The following is an 18,289-nucleotide window of genomic DNA, read 5'->3' as shown; positions in this document are numbered from 1 at the left end:
ACAGGACTAGATTCAGATCTTTTGTTCATAGGGCTGCTTTGAGTTGTACTCAATGATACCTCACAACAACAAAGAAGAAATATATGTATAATGAGAAAACACTATAGAGTGTAGTAATTTTTTTCTTTAATTAAGACCAGAATTTTTGAACCATATGTACCTTTTGGAGTACACTTCTACTCCAATAAGTTTCTTTTCAAATTTCTGCCTAGTTGAGAGGTAATTCTCCCCAATGATTTGTTCATGTTATTGTTGTTGTTGTTATGTGCCGTCAAGTCGCTTGTGACTCACAGTGACCCTATGTACAACAGCCCTAAACTCTGCTCTGTCATGTGCCAATTGCACTGTCTCTGACACTCCCATCCTGATTATTCCAGTCACTGAATCAATCTACCTCATAGAGGGCCTTCCTCTCCTGCGCTTCCCTCCACCCTCCCAAGCATGATGTCCCTCTCCAAGGACTGGTCCCTCCTTACAACATGTCCAAAGTATATTAGATGGAGCCTCAGAATCCTTGCCTCCAAGGGGCCGCCTGGTTTAACCCTTTCCAGGATGAATCTGTTTTCCTAGCAGTCCATGGTATTCTCAATACTCTTCTCCAGTACCACAGCTCAAAGGCATCAATTCTCCTTCTATCCTCCCTGGTCATTGTCCAACTCTCTGATGCATAACAAGTGATTGTGAAGACCATGGCCTGTATCAGACGCACCTTAGTCTCCAGAGAGACACCATTGCTTTTCAGCAATTGCTCTTAGCAAGCCTGAATTACAATGACGTTCCCTTGGGACCCAAGTGAACATGGAGACTCTGCTCTTTTTTACGTGGGTACAGCTGCGCTTGTTTTGCAGAAACACACCCCTTAGGCCAAAGTATTAACCATACCTGTAAACAATTTAGTAGGAAACAAGTAAAAAAGTGATTTTGCTAACATCCTCCAACTTTGCAAGCCTTTGTCAGTATAGAGAAATCAATTTTTCATATTAAAAGTACTAAATAGTGTCTGTCTTCTTTTTGTTGTTGTTGTTGTTATCTTCTTTTTACTCCCTGAAAATCACTAACTCTTGAAATTGTACTCTCTCAGGCCTACTTCAAACAAACAAAAACTGACCGCCACTCAAATGCTTTGGCATCATATCAGAACCGACTCTTTGCTGACCATGTAGCTGCTTTTTGAGGTTATACATCACACATGAGGATGTTGTCTGTCTTTCACCATGGAGCCACTGACAGATTGGAACAATCAGAGAAGTTCACATGTTGGTTAGCAGTGTAATTCCCTATGGACAAGGTCTTTGAAGTTCCCTGGAAGGCCTATTGTTGTTGTTATGTACCATCGAGTCACCTGCAACCCATAGCAACCCTATGTACAGCAGCTCTGAACCCTCCCCTGTCCTGACAACACATCAAACCACATTGCCCCAATTACTGTATCAAGCCATCTTATCCTGGGTCTCCCTCTCCTGTGCTGTCTCTCCCTCCTTCCAAGCATGATGTCCTTCTCCAAAGAAGGAAGGCCAATAGTGATGAAAAACAACAAATCAACTATGACTCCAAAATACATTGTGTATTCCTATTTGAGTAAAAATAAAAAAGTAGATCACCTCATCCCATACAGACCTATTAACTTTGAAATTGCCATAAGGAAGAACCTCTCTACCACCTCCAGTGCTAGACAGCCCAGGACCATTGACTCTCTACCAGTTGAGTTTCTCCCTAAAGGCAAGAAATCCAAGGATCTTTGGGTCCCCATGTCTTCCACTTAAACTCTTGCTCCCAACACTGCAAGTGTTAACAAAGGACTTGAGGATGTAATCCTCAAGACAAGATGATTTAATACGCTTTAGTCTTAGTTATGGGAGTTCTGGTGGACCACTTAAGGAGCTTTTCTGCCAACCCAAAGGCTCACAGTTCAAATCCACCAGCTGCTCTGTGGGAGAAATAGGAGCAGTCCTCTCGGGTGATTAACTACCGCTGAAAACCCTCTGGAGGGTCAGCGATAATTCGGTTCTGACTTGACAATACATAGCAACTAAGTCTTGGTTGCAGTACTGGGTGATTATACTATTGTGGAAAGAGCTTTGGTAATAAGGTTTCCTTGCCTTTGTTTAATCGCAACTCTTTATGCTACAAAGGCAACATTTGCTTTTCCTCTGGTGACTCACAAGAGTATGATAATTGCAAATTTCAGTACTGATTTACACTGTTGGTTTTTATCCCAAATATTGACCTATTCTGTGATTAGCAATAAATGTTCTGGTAAAACCAAACCCTATGCTCATTCTAAGATACTTACAGCTACATCTCGTCTTTGTATAGGACCTTCAAGGAACTGCCTCCCAGATAGATGCAAGGAACACCAAAGTCCTCACCTTCATAAGCTACATTGGATGTGGAATATCTGCCGTTTTCTCAGCAGCAACTCTCCTCACATATGTTGCTTTTGAGTAAGTGTTTTTATATCTGCTAAGTCTCATGTTAACTCTTCCAAACTGTGAAGGAAAAAAATTCCATCTATTTTTAAAAGTACTTCATCACTTTACAAATCATTTAAGGCAGTTTGCTTTTGATATTCAGGTTGCTCTTAAGCTGTGTAATGCAATATGAAATTCTCAGCAGTGGAGTGCTCATATCTGATTGTTGTTGTTGTTGTGAGGTGCCATCGAGTCGAGTACAACTCACAGTGACCCAGTGAACAAAAGATCTGAAGCCAGTCCTGTCCTGCTCCATCCTCGCACTTCCTGACACACAAGAGCCCATTGCAGCAGTCGCTGTGTCAATCCACCTGGTTGAGGGTCTTCCTCTCTCTCGCCGACCCTCCACCCTTCCCAGCATCATGTCCTTCTCCAGGGAATAGCACCTCCTAACAATATGTCAAAAGTATGTGAGGCAAAGCCGCATGCGCATTCTTGCCTCCAAAGATCATTCTGTCTGCACCTCTCCAAGACATATCTATTCATTCTCTTGGCCGTCTGTGGGATGTACAGTGCTCTTCTCCAGCACCACAGCTCAAAAGCATCAGTTCTTTTTCTGTCATCCTTATTCATTGTCCAGGTTTCGGATGCCTAACTAGTAATCGGGAAGACCATGGCCTGGATCACACACACCTTAGTCCTCAGACTGACATCCCTATTCCTCAGTAATTTGGAAAGGTCCCTAACTTCAGATTTTCCCAGTGCAGTGTCTCCTTATTTCCTGAATGCTCATACCAAGGGTGCTAATTGTGCAATGCTTTTTCTAAATCCTAGAGATATAAAAAGAACTTTTTTGTTCAAGACATTTTCTATTGAAATTTCCCTATTTTTAAGCAGTAAAGATACCTCTTTTCCCTGTTTCAGGACTAATTTTATCAAATTTATGGAGTAAATATTATAATATTTCATAATGTAAAAATAATTGTATGTAATTCCTATTAAATATTAAGATTAAATTTTAACTTCATTAAATGTCAAATATCAATGTCTAACAGGTCTAAAATGCCATTATAAATAGAAGTACTGTAATCAGATATGAAGAAGGAAATTTCAAAGCCCTTTAGAAAATGTCTTGCACAAAAATACTCTTTTTATAACTCTTGGATTTTTCCTGGAATAAAAACATCAATCTGCTAGCTCCAATTGGTAATTTATGAGCAACTAGAAGTAATTTTGAAATAAAATTAATTTTTTTTTAAAAAAAATCTTTATAACTTGCCAAATACTCATAAATTGCTTTGGCCCTTCTCCTAATGGCACAATATAAAAGTTAGTGAACTTGCAAAAAAAAAAAGAAAAGATCATGCTTACTCAGTTTTTGTCAGAGTTGCGCAGAATGTGAATTCACTTCCTGTGCCTTAAGGATTTATTTCTGATGTTACTGTCAGCTGCTGTCAAGCTGATTCTGACTTGTGGCAACCTTCAGTGCAGCAGAAGGACACAGGTCCTGTGTCAGCCTCTTAATGGCCAGCACATGGGAGGCTCCCGGTGTGACTGCAGTGTGAGTCCATCTCACTGGCCCTTGACTTCCCCAGAGGTGCTGCCCTCCCTTAGCGTGTGTCCCCTTCTGATGACATGGGCAAAGCAGGTGTGTTCTGTTGTCATCATAGGCTTTCATTGACCAGTCTTGTCTTTGGATGGAAACAGCCAGTCCTGCTTCCTAGTCTTTGTGTGAAAGCTCTGCAGAAACCTGCCCACCATGCTGACCACCATGCTGGTATTTAAAATATCAACGGCACAGCCTCCAACATCAGAGCAACACACAAACCTACACAGAACAACAAACAGAGAGAAGAGTGGCATGGTTATAATATTAATACTCATGTTTCCCCCCTTCTTTTAAGAAAACTACGGAGGGATTATCCCTCCAAGATCCTGATGAACTTGAGCACAGCGCTGCTGTTCCTGAACCTCCTCTTCCTCTTGGATGGCTGGATCACCTCCTTCAATGTGGACGGACTTTGCACAGCCGTGGCGGCCTTGCTGCATTTTTTCCTTCTGGCGACATTCACCTGGATGGGGCTGGAAGCAATCCACATGTACATTGCTCTGGTGAAAGTTTTTAACACTTACATCCGCCGCTACATACTGAAATTCTGCATCATTGGCTGGGGTAGGCCGCCTATAAATTATATTTCCCCCATTTTGCATATTGCCAGATTTTCAGAGGAAAATGTCATCATTTTGAAAATAGCTAGGAAAAATGTAAAATTTCCAATGATGTGGACATACCCAAAGGGAGATACATGCTTGGAACTTTATTTTTTTTCCAATACTGTTCAGTGGTGCCCACTAAACTAAGGAGGAACAGGGAAAGCCTTTCCCTGAGTCACCACAGGCTGGTTTCCTGTGCCAGAGCCAGCCCTCCCTCGTCCAAAGAAGGAGCTGGCTGACGGCTGCATTTCCGCTCTGCTTCAAGAAATAAAGGCCTGCTCTGAGTCTGCCTCACCCTTTGACTCAAACCTGTATCTTGGAAATCAGAAAGAGAACATTATGTGTGCACGGGCAGCCAGAGTGCTGGCGGAACTCAACTTCATAACCTGAGTCCTCAACTAGACAAGTGGGGCTGTGTTTCACACTGAGCCAGAAATTCTGGAACTTTCTCATAAATGTCTTTTCCAGATGGCTCTAGGGGAGTTCATGTAGCTAGCAGGTGGGCATTACCAAGTTGCTCATAGGATGATAGAAATCCACATTTATTTCCCCTCCCCAAAGAATTGGGGTGGTAGCACTTCTACCCCTTGATAAATACATGAAAACTCTTTATATATTTCCTTGAGAGAAGTGATAAAGCCAAAAAGAGTTTGTATTCCACTGTTTTCCACCCACTTTTTTTTTTTACATTTTTTCCATTGTATAGAAAAAGGCAAAGAGGCTATCATATTTTGCTTTCTTTAGCTGCCAAAGCTTAAGCAGGGCCTCATTGAATGAACAAACATTCTGTAGGGCAGAATTTTGTTTAAATCAGATCATAGGTTCTCTGGAGGCACCAGTAAGTAAGCAAACAGAAGAACTAAGTGTCTGTTACATAAGTACTTTGAGTCTTGTTTTAAATTTTAGCCGGTTGGAGTTTCAAATTGTACATAAAGGAAAGGGGTTTTGTTTTAACAAAGTTGGCCAGGTCTAAGGAACATATAACTTTGCGTTAGGGAGTGTTTTTGGTCATTTGTCCCTTCTTTCGTTACCAGTCTTTGAAGGCTGCTCTTTGTTTCTGCAGAGCTGTCTACATCACAGTCTCTTCCCCACAGGTTTACCTGCTTTAGTGGTGTCAATCATTCTTGCAAGCAGAAAGCAGAATGAAGTCTACGGCAAAGAAAGTTATGGAAAAGAACAAGGTGATGAATTGTAAGTAACAGAAGCTCATAAGGAGGGGTTCATGATGGGTACATGTCCTGTGGTTCCTGACAGTTGGTCTCGGTTTCCATGCCACCAGTGAAGGGCTCCTTTTCAAAAGTTGAAGCTAGTTTGCATGACTTTTCCAAGGTCTCCACTGCACCATGGATTAATTCAGACGAATGCCCTGAAATGCCTGAGCTGCTTTTCCATATTAACATTGTACTGTGCCATCTGGGCAAATGCAGAAGTCTCAATTTATCTCCCAGCCTCAGAAGACCCATTCTATTTAAGGATTTTTCCATAATATTTTTACCTCCTCAAACCCACACACATCTTCAAGAGAGCGCAGTAGCAGTTTCCAGCAGTGAGCTATTTCATGCCAGGGTGAATGCTCTGTAGAGACTTAGAGAATGTGGAAATCAGTGAGCTGCTGACTGCTTCATAAATATCTTTTTAAAAAATTAATTTTTTTATTTTTTAATTATTATTCATATTAAAATTATTATATTAAGAGTGTTGAATATACCATGGACTGCTAGAAGAACAAACAAGTTTGTCCTGGGGAGGGTAAAACCAGAATGTTCCCTGGAGTCAAGGATTCTGAAGCCTTGTCTGACATACTTTGGGCATGTTGCAAGGAGGGATTGGTCCTTGGAAAGGGACATCATGTTTGGCAGAGTGGAGGGACGGCACAGGAGAGGAAGACCTTCGATGAGATGGATCGATTCTGTGACTGGAGAGGTGGGAATAAGTGCGTTTGAGATGACTAGGTTGGCACAGGACAGAAGCGCGTATAGAACTCTTGTACACAGGGTCGCTATGAGTCGCAAGTGACTCGATGGCACATATCAACAATAATAACAACACAATTATTATTCAGTATTTTAATGAAAATTTACAGAGATTTTGGATTTCCATTCATTCATTGTTGCACTTTTCTCCCTGTCCACCCTTCCCTCCAGTTTGTTCTTGTCTTTGAAAAGTAAAAGAAAAATTCTTTCATTTTTTATAATCCCTCCCCCTTAAGTCCACTCCACTGTGCAGCCTTTATTCTGGACGCCTGTCATGACAATAATACCTAATCACATATCCCTTTTAAACAGTTCTCTCACTCATCTGTTTCAAAGCAGTATACATAACTTATCCCATCTTTCTCAGTCTCCCCCCAGTTCCTATGTCAGTCCCGTTTCACAATGTGGCACTATGCAGTATGTGTCCTTTTGTGACTGAGATATTTCACGCAGCCTAATGTCTTGCGGGGTCACCCATTTTGCTTCATAAATGTCTCATCACACTATGATGCTGGTGAGGTAAAAGTTGTAGATTCATATCTGGCACTCATATTTATTTAGTGCTTACTGTTGGAGGTGGTGGTAGGTGATGTAGAGTTGACCACACCCCTAGAAACACTCTGAACTGCGGATCTGTACCCCGGCCTGTCCTGTGCCGTTCTCTTCGTCTCTAAGACACTTGAGCCCTTTGTCACAGTCACTCTCTCAATTCATCTTGTTGAGTCCTCCCTGCTCTCGATGATCCTCGACTTTCCCAATCTGTGGTAATTTTCCAAGGACAGGCCACTTAACAATATGTCCAAAGTATGTGAGACAAAGTTTTACTCTCCATGCCTCCAGGCACTTAAAAAACAGTTGTTGTTGTGTTCTGTGGAGTTAGAACCAACTCATAGCAGACCCTTTAGCAGATTTTCAGAGGCAGCTAATTACATGGGAGGTAACTGCCCATCTTTCTCCTGCAGAAGCAGTTCATAGATTTGAACTACCTGCCTTTGCATCAGCAGTGAAGCTACTTACAAGCCACTTGTAAAAGGAATGTAGGAAGCAGGAGGATAGTTGAGTCTGACCTCTGGTAACTCCTCAAGGGGTAATTGCCTCCATCAATCATATTCACAGCACAATTACCATGAGGCTAGACATGTTCCCATACTCCTGCACCTTCCCCCACAAATTCTAACACCAACCATTGCTCCCAAGACTCCCTCTGATGTACAGCTGGGTCCACCAATCTATTGCAATGGCCACACAGAACTCACAGATCCATACTCAAGATTGTGGGGTTTTTAAGGAAGTTAAAAGACTGCAATTCAGACTTGAGACAAGATGCAGTTCTTCAGTCAGGACAACTTCTCAAGCATGCTCACAGGTCTTTCACCCTTCAGTCTCAAGGCTTTAGGTCAGTGTACAAAATTCTCTTAATCTTTCCAGTTTGGGTGTCTTCCTGACTCCCCAACTCTTCCACTAAGCGTGTTCAGAGGCCCCTGACATGAGACTGACAGTCATAGGTCAGTTCTGCCTCAGGTAAATCTCAAGTTCCCCATTGCGACAGTGGCTTCTCTCATTTAGATTCTGTTTGGCTGGAGCAGGGCTCTCTGTCCCCAGAGGACATGTGCTTCATGCTCTGTGTCCCCTTTGTTACCGGGAGTGAGATTCCTCTTTACTGTTGCCAAATCTACTCAATTTAAACCCAATGAAATGGCAAAACCATCATGGAGAGACTTTACAACCGATTTGCAAAAAGATCAGAGTAGAAGAGGAAAACCCTGAATGAGATGGATTGACACAGTAATTGTGGCCGTGGAGTCAGGTGTGTCAGCGATGGTGACCTTGGCTCAGGACAGGGCAAGGTCCAGAGTCATTGTTCGTAGGGTCACTATGGGTTGTAGTTAACTTGATGACACATAACAACAGCTCAGTCATGAGGGAGCCCTGGTGGCTTAATGATAAAGAATTGTTCTGCCAAACTGAAGGTATGCAGTTCAAAGCCTCCATCTGCACCACAGGAGAAAGATGAGCAGTCTCCTCTGTTGCAGATCCTAGCCTCTAAAAACCTACTGAGTGGTTATCTTTGAGTCGGTCTAATTCAACAGTGCATAACAACATCCAGCCATGTGATAAAAGTCAAAAGTAATAGCCTGGGAAGGCCATTTTGAGCAGTAAAACCACGACACAACAGTGTTCAATGCATTTTTGTTGATTGACGCAATCACTGAATGAATGAAGAGCTTATTATGGAGATGGGACCTATGGTGCCGTATTTTTATGTACATTTATTGAATTGATAAGTCTTTCATATTCATTCTGCTCTCATTCCCTCTCATAGGCTTGCTTTCTTTCTTTTGTATTCCCAGATTGTTGTTTTTGTTCATTGCCATGGAGTTAGGACTGACTCTTCCTTTACCTTCCAGTGGCTTTTTAGAGAGAATAAATATCTGGAGGAGATGGATCTGTATAGTATCTGGGGCAATGGGGGTTGGTGTGTCAGAATTAGTGAGTCTGGCTCAGGACAGGGCATGGTTCAGAGCTGCTGTACATAGGGTCACTATACATCGCAGGCGACTCAATGACATATAACAACAATCACTATATTGGTTGTTTTTATTTAAGCCTCTTGTTTCAAGTCAACAAGACTTCAGGGAGGGCCTTTGTATTTAAAGTTGGTTGTGATTATATTTTGGAGGAACATTCTTCTAAGTGGTACAGCACTCTTCTGTCAATGTTGTGTACTGAGGTAACTTGGGGTTGCTTTGATGCTGAACCTTGTGCCATTGGGGTGTCAAATGCCATAACGATTACCCATGGTGGACAGTGTTTGGTGGAGCTCCCAGTTTAAGACAGGTTTGAAAGCAGGAGTGGCATCCGCTTCCTAAACAACATGCCTCCAGAAACTCTATGAACTCTGATAAATGTCAATAGTTATAAAAAGGCTTCGGGCCTGTTGTTCAGAAGGTTACTATGAGTTATGCTCAACTCAAAGGCAGTCAACAACAACAACAACAAATCTCACTGGTGGAGATTGCATAGCCTCCAAAAGAGCAGCTGGTGGATTTGAACCGTGAGCCTCTGGGATTGCAGCACAGGTTCTTATCACAAGACCACTAAAGCTTTTACTTATATTTCTAGAAACTTAAAAACATCACAAAACCAACCACATGAAACAAAACTCAGCTCCACCACTCATGGCCATTGAGTCAGATCTGACTCAAAGTTGATGTTCTCCTGGGTTTTGAGGGGCTGTAACTTGGAATATGCCCTGAGAAAATGAGAACTGAGGCATAAATGGAGATTTGTACATCAGTATTCATAGCTTCAGCATTCATCATCACAAGAACATGGAAACAGCCCAGATGCCCGACCACAATCTCACGTATTGAGAAATTATGGTACATTCACACAATGGAATACTATGCAGCACACTGGAGCAATGATTTTGCAAATTATTATTTATATAACTTAACAAGATTTTTAATAATTTATAATAATTATTTTTAATAATTTATGGTAATTATTATTAGCATTATGGTGAGTGAACTAACTCAGTCCCACAAGAATAGATACTGTATAAAACCATTGTAGACTGAGTATAAGGATCCGAGACGGGTGGGAGAGGTTGGAAGCAGAGGGATGAGAATGTGCAGGGGGAGGGGGGATTACTAATGAGGTTGTACAGTTTGTTGGGGGGGGTGAGGGAAATGGAAAGAATTTGTTCTTGAAAACAGTATATTCAAATTTTGTAAATAAACTAGTAGAAATTTTAAAGAAAACACAAAGCGTGCGAGGAGATGGCCTCTGGTGGACTCGAGCTGCCAGAGAGGGTGCCACCAATGCGCTAGCAGGAGAAAGAGTCGCATTTGGTTAAAAGCAAGCGCAGAAGGCACAAAAGGATGAAGAAAAACAGAAAGGATGAAGAAGAGGAGTGCTGCTGGGTTGTGGGGATTGTAGGCAGTGTCCCAAACAAATTGTGTAAACGTTTGGAGTGAAAATAAACTTGATCTGTAAACTTTCCTTCTAACCGCGATTTAAAACAAAACAGAAAAAAAAAACAACCCAAGACCTAGGGCAAATCATACTCCTGTGTGTCAATTCTAGGAGACCTTCCTGTATAAAGAGCGATTCAGGAACAAGCACTTTCATAGGAACAAACATTGTCATTTTGGTGATCTTCAGAATAAGATATTTTAAAAGTAGCAGTCTGTAAATACACTCTAAATAAAGGATTTGAAAGTTGCATTCATCAACTAATACAGGACATTACAGCACTATTCCATTATTGCTGAATAACTCATTTATTCGACATTCACTATATGCAAGGAAATAGGTTAGGTTCTAGGATCCACAGAGGTGTAAGGCACAGCTTTTTCCTTTGTAGAAGTCATACTTCAAAATGATGGTCATTTACAGTGGTAATATAAAGAACAGTTTAATTTGTTTTGTGGTGGTTGGTTTTGTGTGTTGGTTTTTTTTTGTTTTTTTTTTAACTTGGAATGCTTCACGAATTTGAGTGTCATCCTTGTGCAGGGGTCATCCTAATCTTCTCTGTATCTTTCCAATTTTCATGTATGGTATATGTGCTGCCAAAGTGAACAGTAATCTGATTTTTAAAAATAATTTTCAGTTAACAGCCAGGCACTGAAACCATTGAGCCACCAGGCTCCTTGTTCCCACCAGGAGAGAAAAGAATGGCCTTTCCAATCTCCTTCAACCAGGAGCTCCTCAAAATCCCTTGACAGGCTGTTTCAATCACATTCTCCAGAATAATATCACATGGTCACTTGTAAATTCAAAATAGGCTGTGAAAACAAATACGTGACTTTCTCATTTTGTAGAATACAGACACACCAAAGGGAAGAGGGATGGATATCATTTTGAATGATCCAATGAACAGTTATGCCAACATGTAATTGAAAAGTCACCTGGTTTTTCTTTCCCCTGTTGACTTCAATGACGAGTTATTAAGATGAAAATCATCAACAAGGTAAAAAACAAAACCTTAAATGATTGGAGAAGCAGATAAGACCCAAATAAGCAAAATAACTTTGAAAGGCATTTGAGCAGGCCCTTGTTACGGAATCGGCGGTAGTAGAATCCAAGCCAGGAAAAGTCCTGGATAAACAGCATGGTAATAAATCTCTTTTTCTCTCTTGCTGCTGCTTCTGTTTTCAGCTGTTGGATTCAGGACCCAGTCATATTTTACGTGACCTGTGCTGGGTACTTTGGAGTCATGTTTTTCCTGAACGTTGCCATGTTCATTGTGGTCATGGTGCAGATCTGTGGGAGGAATGGCAAGAGAAGCAATCGGACTCTCAAAGAAGAGGTGCTGAGGAACCTCCGCAGTGTCGTCAGCCTGACGTTTCTGTTGGGCATGACGTGGGGGTTTGCCTTCTTTGCCTGGGGACCCCTCAACCTCCCTTTCACATACCTCTTCGCCATCTTCAATTCATTACAAGGTAAGAGAAATGGTGTCCAAGGATGTTATGCTATTTTTATTGGGCTTACAAACAACTTCACTTTTGGACAGATACCAAGCTGAGTTTCTGCCTCCTTTCTCCTAGGTACTGAGCATATGAAATTATGCTTTGAAACTATCAATTGATGGGGATGGATGGATCAATGGGGTTGGTTGGATTGATGGAGATGGCTGGACTGATGGAGATGGTTGCATTGATGGACATGGATGGGTGGACCAATGGGGATGGATGGATGGTTGGACAGAATATTGTTGGATAAATGAAGCAGAGTGTCAGGATTTGTTAGTCCACTTGCCAATGATTTATTCCAAGTACCTAGCAAATTTTGAGCAGATAGTGGATATTCAAGAAATATGTATTACTTTATGAATGAACAGAAATCAGTAACTTGCGTAGTTGAAAGTCCTATGGGAAGATTAGAGGAATGCACAAAAAACTATTACCTTCACAGCTTTGCTGGATGTGGGTACTGTTAATGGAGCCTGTCTCTAGGTAGGTTTATCATCCTTTGTTGTTGTTGATTGCCTTTGAGTTGCGTGTGACTGACCGTGACCCTTTGAACAAAGGGCCTGAAGCCCCTCTACAACTATCGACATTTATCAAAGTTCTTAGAGTTTCCGGAGGCATGTTATTTAGGAAGTGGATGCCCCTCCTGCTTCCAACCCTGTCATCCTTTACCAGAGGAATTGTTAGGCATTGTTCAATGACAGAAATAATTCGTTTGGATTAACTTGACTTTTTATAGTTTAGATAAATACCTACAGCCACTTCCTTTAGTCAGAAAGGCAGCCAGCCCTCTCCTCTGCTGACCCACTTTTCCCATCTCCTCCTAGCCATGCACCACGCCCCGCGGGGCTCTTCCAGTGCTGCAGGCCCAGCATCTCTCCTTGGTCTCCTTGCCTACTATGCTACTACTCATTGATGTGTTCATGTTAAAAGGTGACGGATGAGTAATGATTGAGACGAAGAGATAAAACAGGAGCTCTGCTGGTTAATACCTCACCACTTTGAAGTATACTGTAAAGTTGCAATAACACTTTACATTTTGTAGATGTAACCAATAGCTGATCTTAAGGCTCTTTAAAAAACAAACTAGCAACAAATGATCTTTAAGAGAAAACGAAAAAGTAGTGTGTTATGCTTCCTGTGTGTGCTAGTGAGGAGCTGTGGTGGTGTAGTTGTTAATATATTCAGCTGGTAAATGGAAGGTCAGCTGTTTGAACCCACTAGCTGCTCTGAGGGAGAAAAAAAAGGCAATTTGCACTGATAAATGGATGAGCAATCTCTTCCTGTGTAATTAAACTGCTTTTGCAAACCTGTTGGAGGGTCAGCTATTGGTTGGTTCTGACTTGATGGCACACCACCTCCAACACCACCATGACACCACCATGACAGTTAGTTTAACAGTTCAACACAGATTTGCCAAAGTCCTATTATCTGAAAAAAAATGCAAAGGCTTCTTGACTGCTATGACTGCCAGGCTTCTGATTCCACAGACATGTTCTTGTTTGCTGCCATTGGATTGGCTTCAACTCAGAGTGACCTTCTGATAGGACAGGGTCCTGCCTAGGGCTGCACCATATTCACAGTCCTGAATTTCTGATATTCTAGAATGTGTGTGTATTGTTTAAGCTTAAAACTATATATATACAATTTAAAAAAAATAATGAATTGTATTCTTTAAAATATTGACTACACCCTTGGTTGTTGAGAAAAATCCTTGATGTTCTGAAGCACAGTGAAGTCTTTCCAGAGCAAATTTTTACAGTTGCAGTCTTTCCAGAGCAAATCTCTAGATTATTTTTCCTGAGGAAACACTTGCAGGGTTTGAACTGCCAGCCGTTTGGCTAATAGCTGTATTAACCATTTTCTGCACCATTAGTTCAGGTAACTTTATTCACATTCAGTCTCTGAAAAAAACGGAGAAATAAAATGTGTGGTCATTAGCTTTAATAAATAGGATAACTGACCTCATGTATACTTCCAAAGTGTGAGAAGGACGGGCAGGCAGTCTCCTCCTGTGCAGTTTCCTGCTACTAAAACCCTGCTGGAGGGTCAGGTTTGGGTAGGTTTCAACTTGGTGGTGCCGCCATCAACCGTACTTCAAAAGGCAGAAAGTAAAAAAAAAAAAGGCAGAAAGTCTACATGTATGTAATATATGAATACATCTCAGTGGAGAGCTACATTTATAAAGTGATTATTCCTCTATTTAATATCATCTCTTATACACAGATAAAAAGGCCTAAATAAATATTGACACAAATATTCCCTGATAACTAGAAATTCCAAGGTTTTGTATGTCAGTATTGTACATGAAAGGAGGATTGGTCAGCCAACCCCAGGCTGATTTTGTTTGGAGAGTTTCCTGGCAGTTCCTGCAGTCTTCGGCAGCCACAGTTGTTGGTTCAGCTCTGTTTCCATTCATGAGAATTGGGGTGTTTTCTTTTTCCCAGCATGGGTCTCCTTCAGGAGGGAAAAATGTTGTAAACCGTCATCAAGTCAGTGTTCGGCATAAATCACCGCATTTAAATACTGACTTTAAATGATATAAATCCAGACCAGATTCTTGCTCATCAGTGATATCCCCCCCAAAAAAGGAAATTTAAATTTGAAACACAGTGATACATTGCTGATGAGCCTCCTGACAATTGCTTCCTGGCTAGATTTACACAGACAAAAAAAAAATTAAAAAAAAATAAAAATTCAGGATACTATGGAAAGTTACTTAATGGTTTTTGCTGGTTAGTTTTCAGAACTTTGTAAAAGCAGCTTTATTAGTATAACAAGTGTGTGCTTTATTAAAAGAAGCCTGTAAAATTTAAATATTTTTGAGAAAGAATTCTCTGGATTCAAAATAAGTTAAGGTAATACTTGGGTAAATAGATGATATCTGGATTCTGCTCTGCCTTTTCTCTCTTCTTTTGTTCTTTCTTTCCATTCTATATTCTAGCAAAAAGTTGATGCAGTCTATTGACCTCACGAAGCTATGTTCCAGTTGTTGTTGTATGCCACTCACAGTTGACCCTTGCGTGCTTTCAGAGGTAGTTAATTGCACGAGAGGAGATTGCCCATCCTTCACCCACAGAGCAGCTGATGGATTCGAACTGCATGACTTTGGGATTGCAGCACAGCTTCTTACACTAGGACACCAGAACTCCCTGTGTTTCAGCAGGGGAGATCAATGTTAATTACATAAACTATGAAATGAAAAGTGCTTGTACATGGAGATATTGAGAGCCTGTACCAGAGGACATGATGTCAGAGCTAAAATTTGAAAGACAACTAGAAATGAACTTGATGAGAGTTTGGAGGGATCCGAAAGGTGTGAGTAAGAGTGGGGAGAAGATTATTTCAAGTTACAAATGTTTCATAGGCAAAATTTACTCTAACTGGTGATTATAACATATGCTTAGAGGGATTCAGAGAAAGATCAGAGAATGAGCAGGAGAGTAACAGAAGTTGGTATAAGAAGGAGTCAGACTTCACAATGAAGAGCCCATATTTAGATCTTTGAAAGAGCAATGGGAAGTCTTTGGAAGGTCTTAGGCATTTAGAGTGAGGTCAGGATGACATCTTCAAAGTAGAAAGCTGTCCATAGTCTGGGGAGTGAATTAGAGCAGCCTGCTAGTAGGTGTCCTTGCTAGAGGCCATTGTCCCTGCTCCAACAACAGCAAAGCCCCACCCAGCCCCGCCGGTCTCACAGTCTCCACTGCTTGAGCCCACTGCTGCTGTCACTGTGCCAGTTAGTTCATCTCATTGGAGAGTCACCCTCTCCCTGGCTGACTCTCGACTTTTCCACGCTTGATGTCATAGCAGCTGGATTCTAAGGCTGTGCATTGGGACAGGAGGAGACCACACACGTCTTCACCTGCAATGCTGCTGGTGGATTTGATCCCCCGGAGAAGCAGCCTTTTGATTAGCACCACACCACCTTACTAACCACACTACTGGAGTTCCCATTCTTAGACACAGCAGTGGTCAGATGTTTAGAATGTCAAACCATATTCTGAAAAGCTCATTGATGCCAACTTTAAATCTACTTCACGTTCAGCTGTGAATGGAGCATCTAAATACCAGCCGGTTCTTCACTGTGGATCCCAAGTCACTCTGCATTGTTACAGAGGTGCAGGCAATAAAGAGAGATTGGTAAAAAGAGCAGGAGGAACAGAGGGCCGCACACCTGCACTACCCAGACGGCATATATAGCAGAGGACATGCTTTTGATAGATTTATTTTATCATTTATTTATATCTTTCAAATTTATCTCTTTTAAAATTTCCAGGATCCTTGAAAAGAATATGTATCTGTTTCTATTGTTGTGTACTGTGGATTCAGAACCATCCCATAGCTGATCCTCTGGTGGGTTTTCAGGGGTATTTTAATCACACGGGAGGGGATTGTCCACCTTTCTCCCACAGAGCAGCTGGTGGCCTCAAACTCTGTGCCTTTGAGATTGCAGAGCAGCTTCTTGCCACTAGGCCACCAGAGCTCCCTATTTATTTCTATCCACCTAGGCTTAGATAAGAGGAAGTCTCCTCTCATTAATAATTATAGCCTTGGAAACCCAAAAATTGTGAGTCAAAATAGGTTCGATGACAGTGAATTTGAATTTGTGTTGTGGGGCTGACCAAAAGCTCAGCAGCTCAAACTGGTCAGCTGCTCTGACGGAGAAAGTTAGGCAATCTTCTCACATAAGATTTGCTGTTGTTGTTAGATGCCATCTAGTTGAATACGGCTCTTAGCGATCCTATGAACAACAGATCTGAATTCCATCCTCTTCTGTGCCGTTCTTAGCATCTGCGACACACTTGAGCCCTTTGCTGCTGCAAACACTGCATCAATCCATCTTGTTAAGGGACTTTCTCTTCTCTGCTGATGCTTCTTCACCTTTCCAAGCATGATGGTACTTTGTAAGGAATAGCCTCTCATAGCAGTATCTTCAAATATGAAAGATAAAGCCTCATGACATTTTCCTCCAAGGAGCATTCTGGCTGCACTTTTCCCAAGACATATCTGTTTGTTCTTTTGGCACTCCATGAGACACCCAGTACTCTTCTCCAGCACCACAGCTTGAAGGCATCAGTTCTTCTGTCATCCTTATTCATTGTCAAGATCTCAGGCGCAACTGACGTCATTCCTCCTCCATACTTTGGACAGGTCTCTGACAGTGGACTTGTCCAATACAGTACGTCTCCTCATTTCTTGACTACAGTTACCAAGGATACTGATTGTGGATCCAAATAAGATTAAATCTTTGACAACTTCAATGTTTCTCAGAGGTCTGGTAAATCATAAAGATTTACAGCCTTGGAAACTCATGGGGGGCTGTTGTGACTTGGAATAATTAAATAGTGATCTTCCCAGGACCAATTATAATCTGGCAATATAACGTTTACAATATATATCATACAAACAGAAAAACGTGTTGCTTAAGGGTAAGATTTAAGCAGAATAGAGAAGCAAATTACTACCTTTTCAGTTTTTTATGTCAGTGTTTTAGGAAGGAAATGCTTCCATTAAAAAACAAACAAACAAAACCTCTCAGTAAATATACACATAGAGAACTAAGGAATAATTTGATCTTTTTCTCTCATTCAACAAAATTCATTTAGAGAAATGCACTTATGAGTATGATTTTGTTCCTACTGGTAACTACAAAAACTAAAAGCTAAGAATATGATTTTATTTACACTGAGAAGAAAAAAGATTATGAGATAAATATGCTCAGTGTCAGCTAACCTTCGCTGCCATGGGAGGTGGTTTTGAGCCTCACTAAAGGTAAACTGTGCCATCATCACATCTCCAGGACACAAGCTGTGTTGGCACCAATAAAGAGATGAAGCGCCTCTCAGCCTTACCATCTGAGGTGACATCATCGTGCTGGCTGAGACCGTGCACACTGCAAGGAAACATTATGAATCCTCTGCAAGGCATGTTGTGCTGGAGAGAAGTCATTTTCTAAAGGGCACCTTGATGGTATGGAAAGATCAAGAAGTTTTCATTTAGATCCAAAAACCCGTGTAAACTCCAGCCCAGTGGTCAACTGGCTGAGCCTGAGTGAGAACAGAACAGTTAGTTGTTCAGCCATCTGGTAACAGGCTTCATAAGAAGCTCAGAGGTCATCTAAGTCTATCTTGTCAAAAGTCAGTTCCCTTCAGTGTGTGACTTCTTTGCTCACATCTGCCCTTACTACTTCTTGACTCAGATGCTCTATCCCCAGATC

The 18,289-nt window shown here is 41.4% G+C and overlaps 1 protein-coding gene across 2 annotated transcripts in view; it reads left to right on the top strand.

Annotated features, from left to right (window-relative positions):
* The window catches only part of GPR126 (G protein-coupled receptor 126), a 187,460-nt gene that overhangs the window by 144,712 nt on the left and 24,459 nt on the right, over positions 1-18,289 (top strand). For both annotated transcript variants that reach the window (XM_006891668.1, XM_006891667.1), the window contains 4 exons: positions 2,317-2,444; positions 4,316-4,584; positions 5,720-5,816; positions 11,762-12,045. In XM_006891668.1, the coding sequence (XP_006891730.1) occupies positions 2,317-2,444; positions 4,316-4,584; positions 5,720-5,816; positions 11,762-12,045 (778 nt within the window). The remainder of the gene's footprint in view (positions 1-2,316; positions 2,445-4,315; positions 4,585-5,719; positions 5,817-11,761; positions 12,046-18,289) is intronic.

This window comes from Elephantulus edwardii, unplaced genomic scaffold (genome assembly GCF_000299155.1).
Source record: "Elephantulus edwardii isolate Elephantulus edwardi_28Jun2011 unplaced genomic scaffold, EleEdw1.0 scaffold00102, whole genome shotgun sequence".
Lineage (NCBI taxonomy): Eukaryota > Metazoa > Chordata > Mammalia > Macroscelidea > Macroscelididae > Elephantulus > Elephantulus edwardii.
The sequence above is the reverse complement of the archived record's forward strand: the minus strand, read 5'-3'. Positions and strand labels throughout refer to the sequence as shown.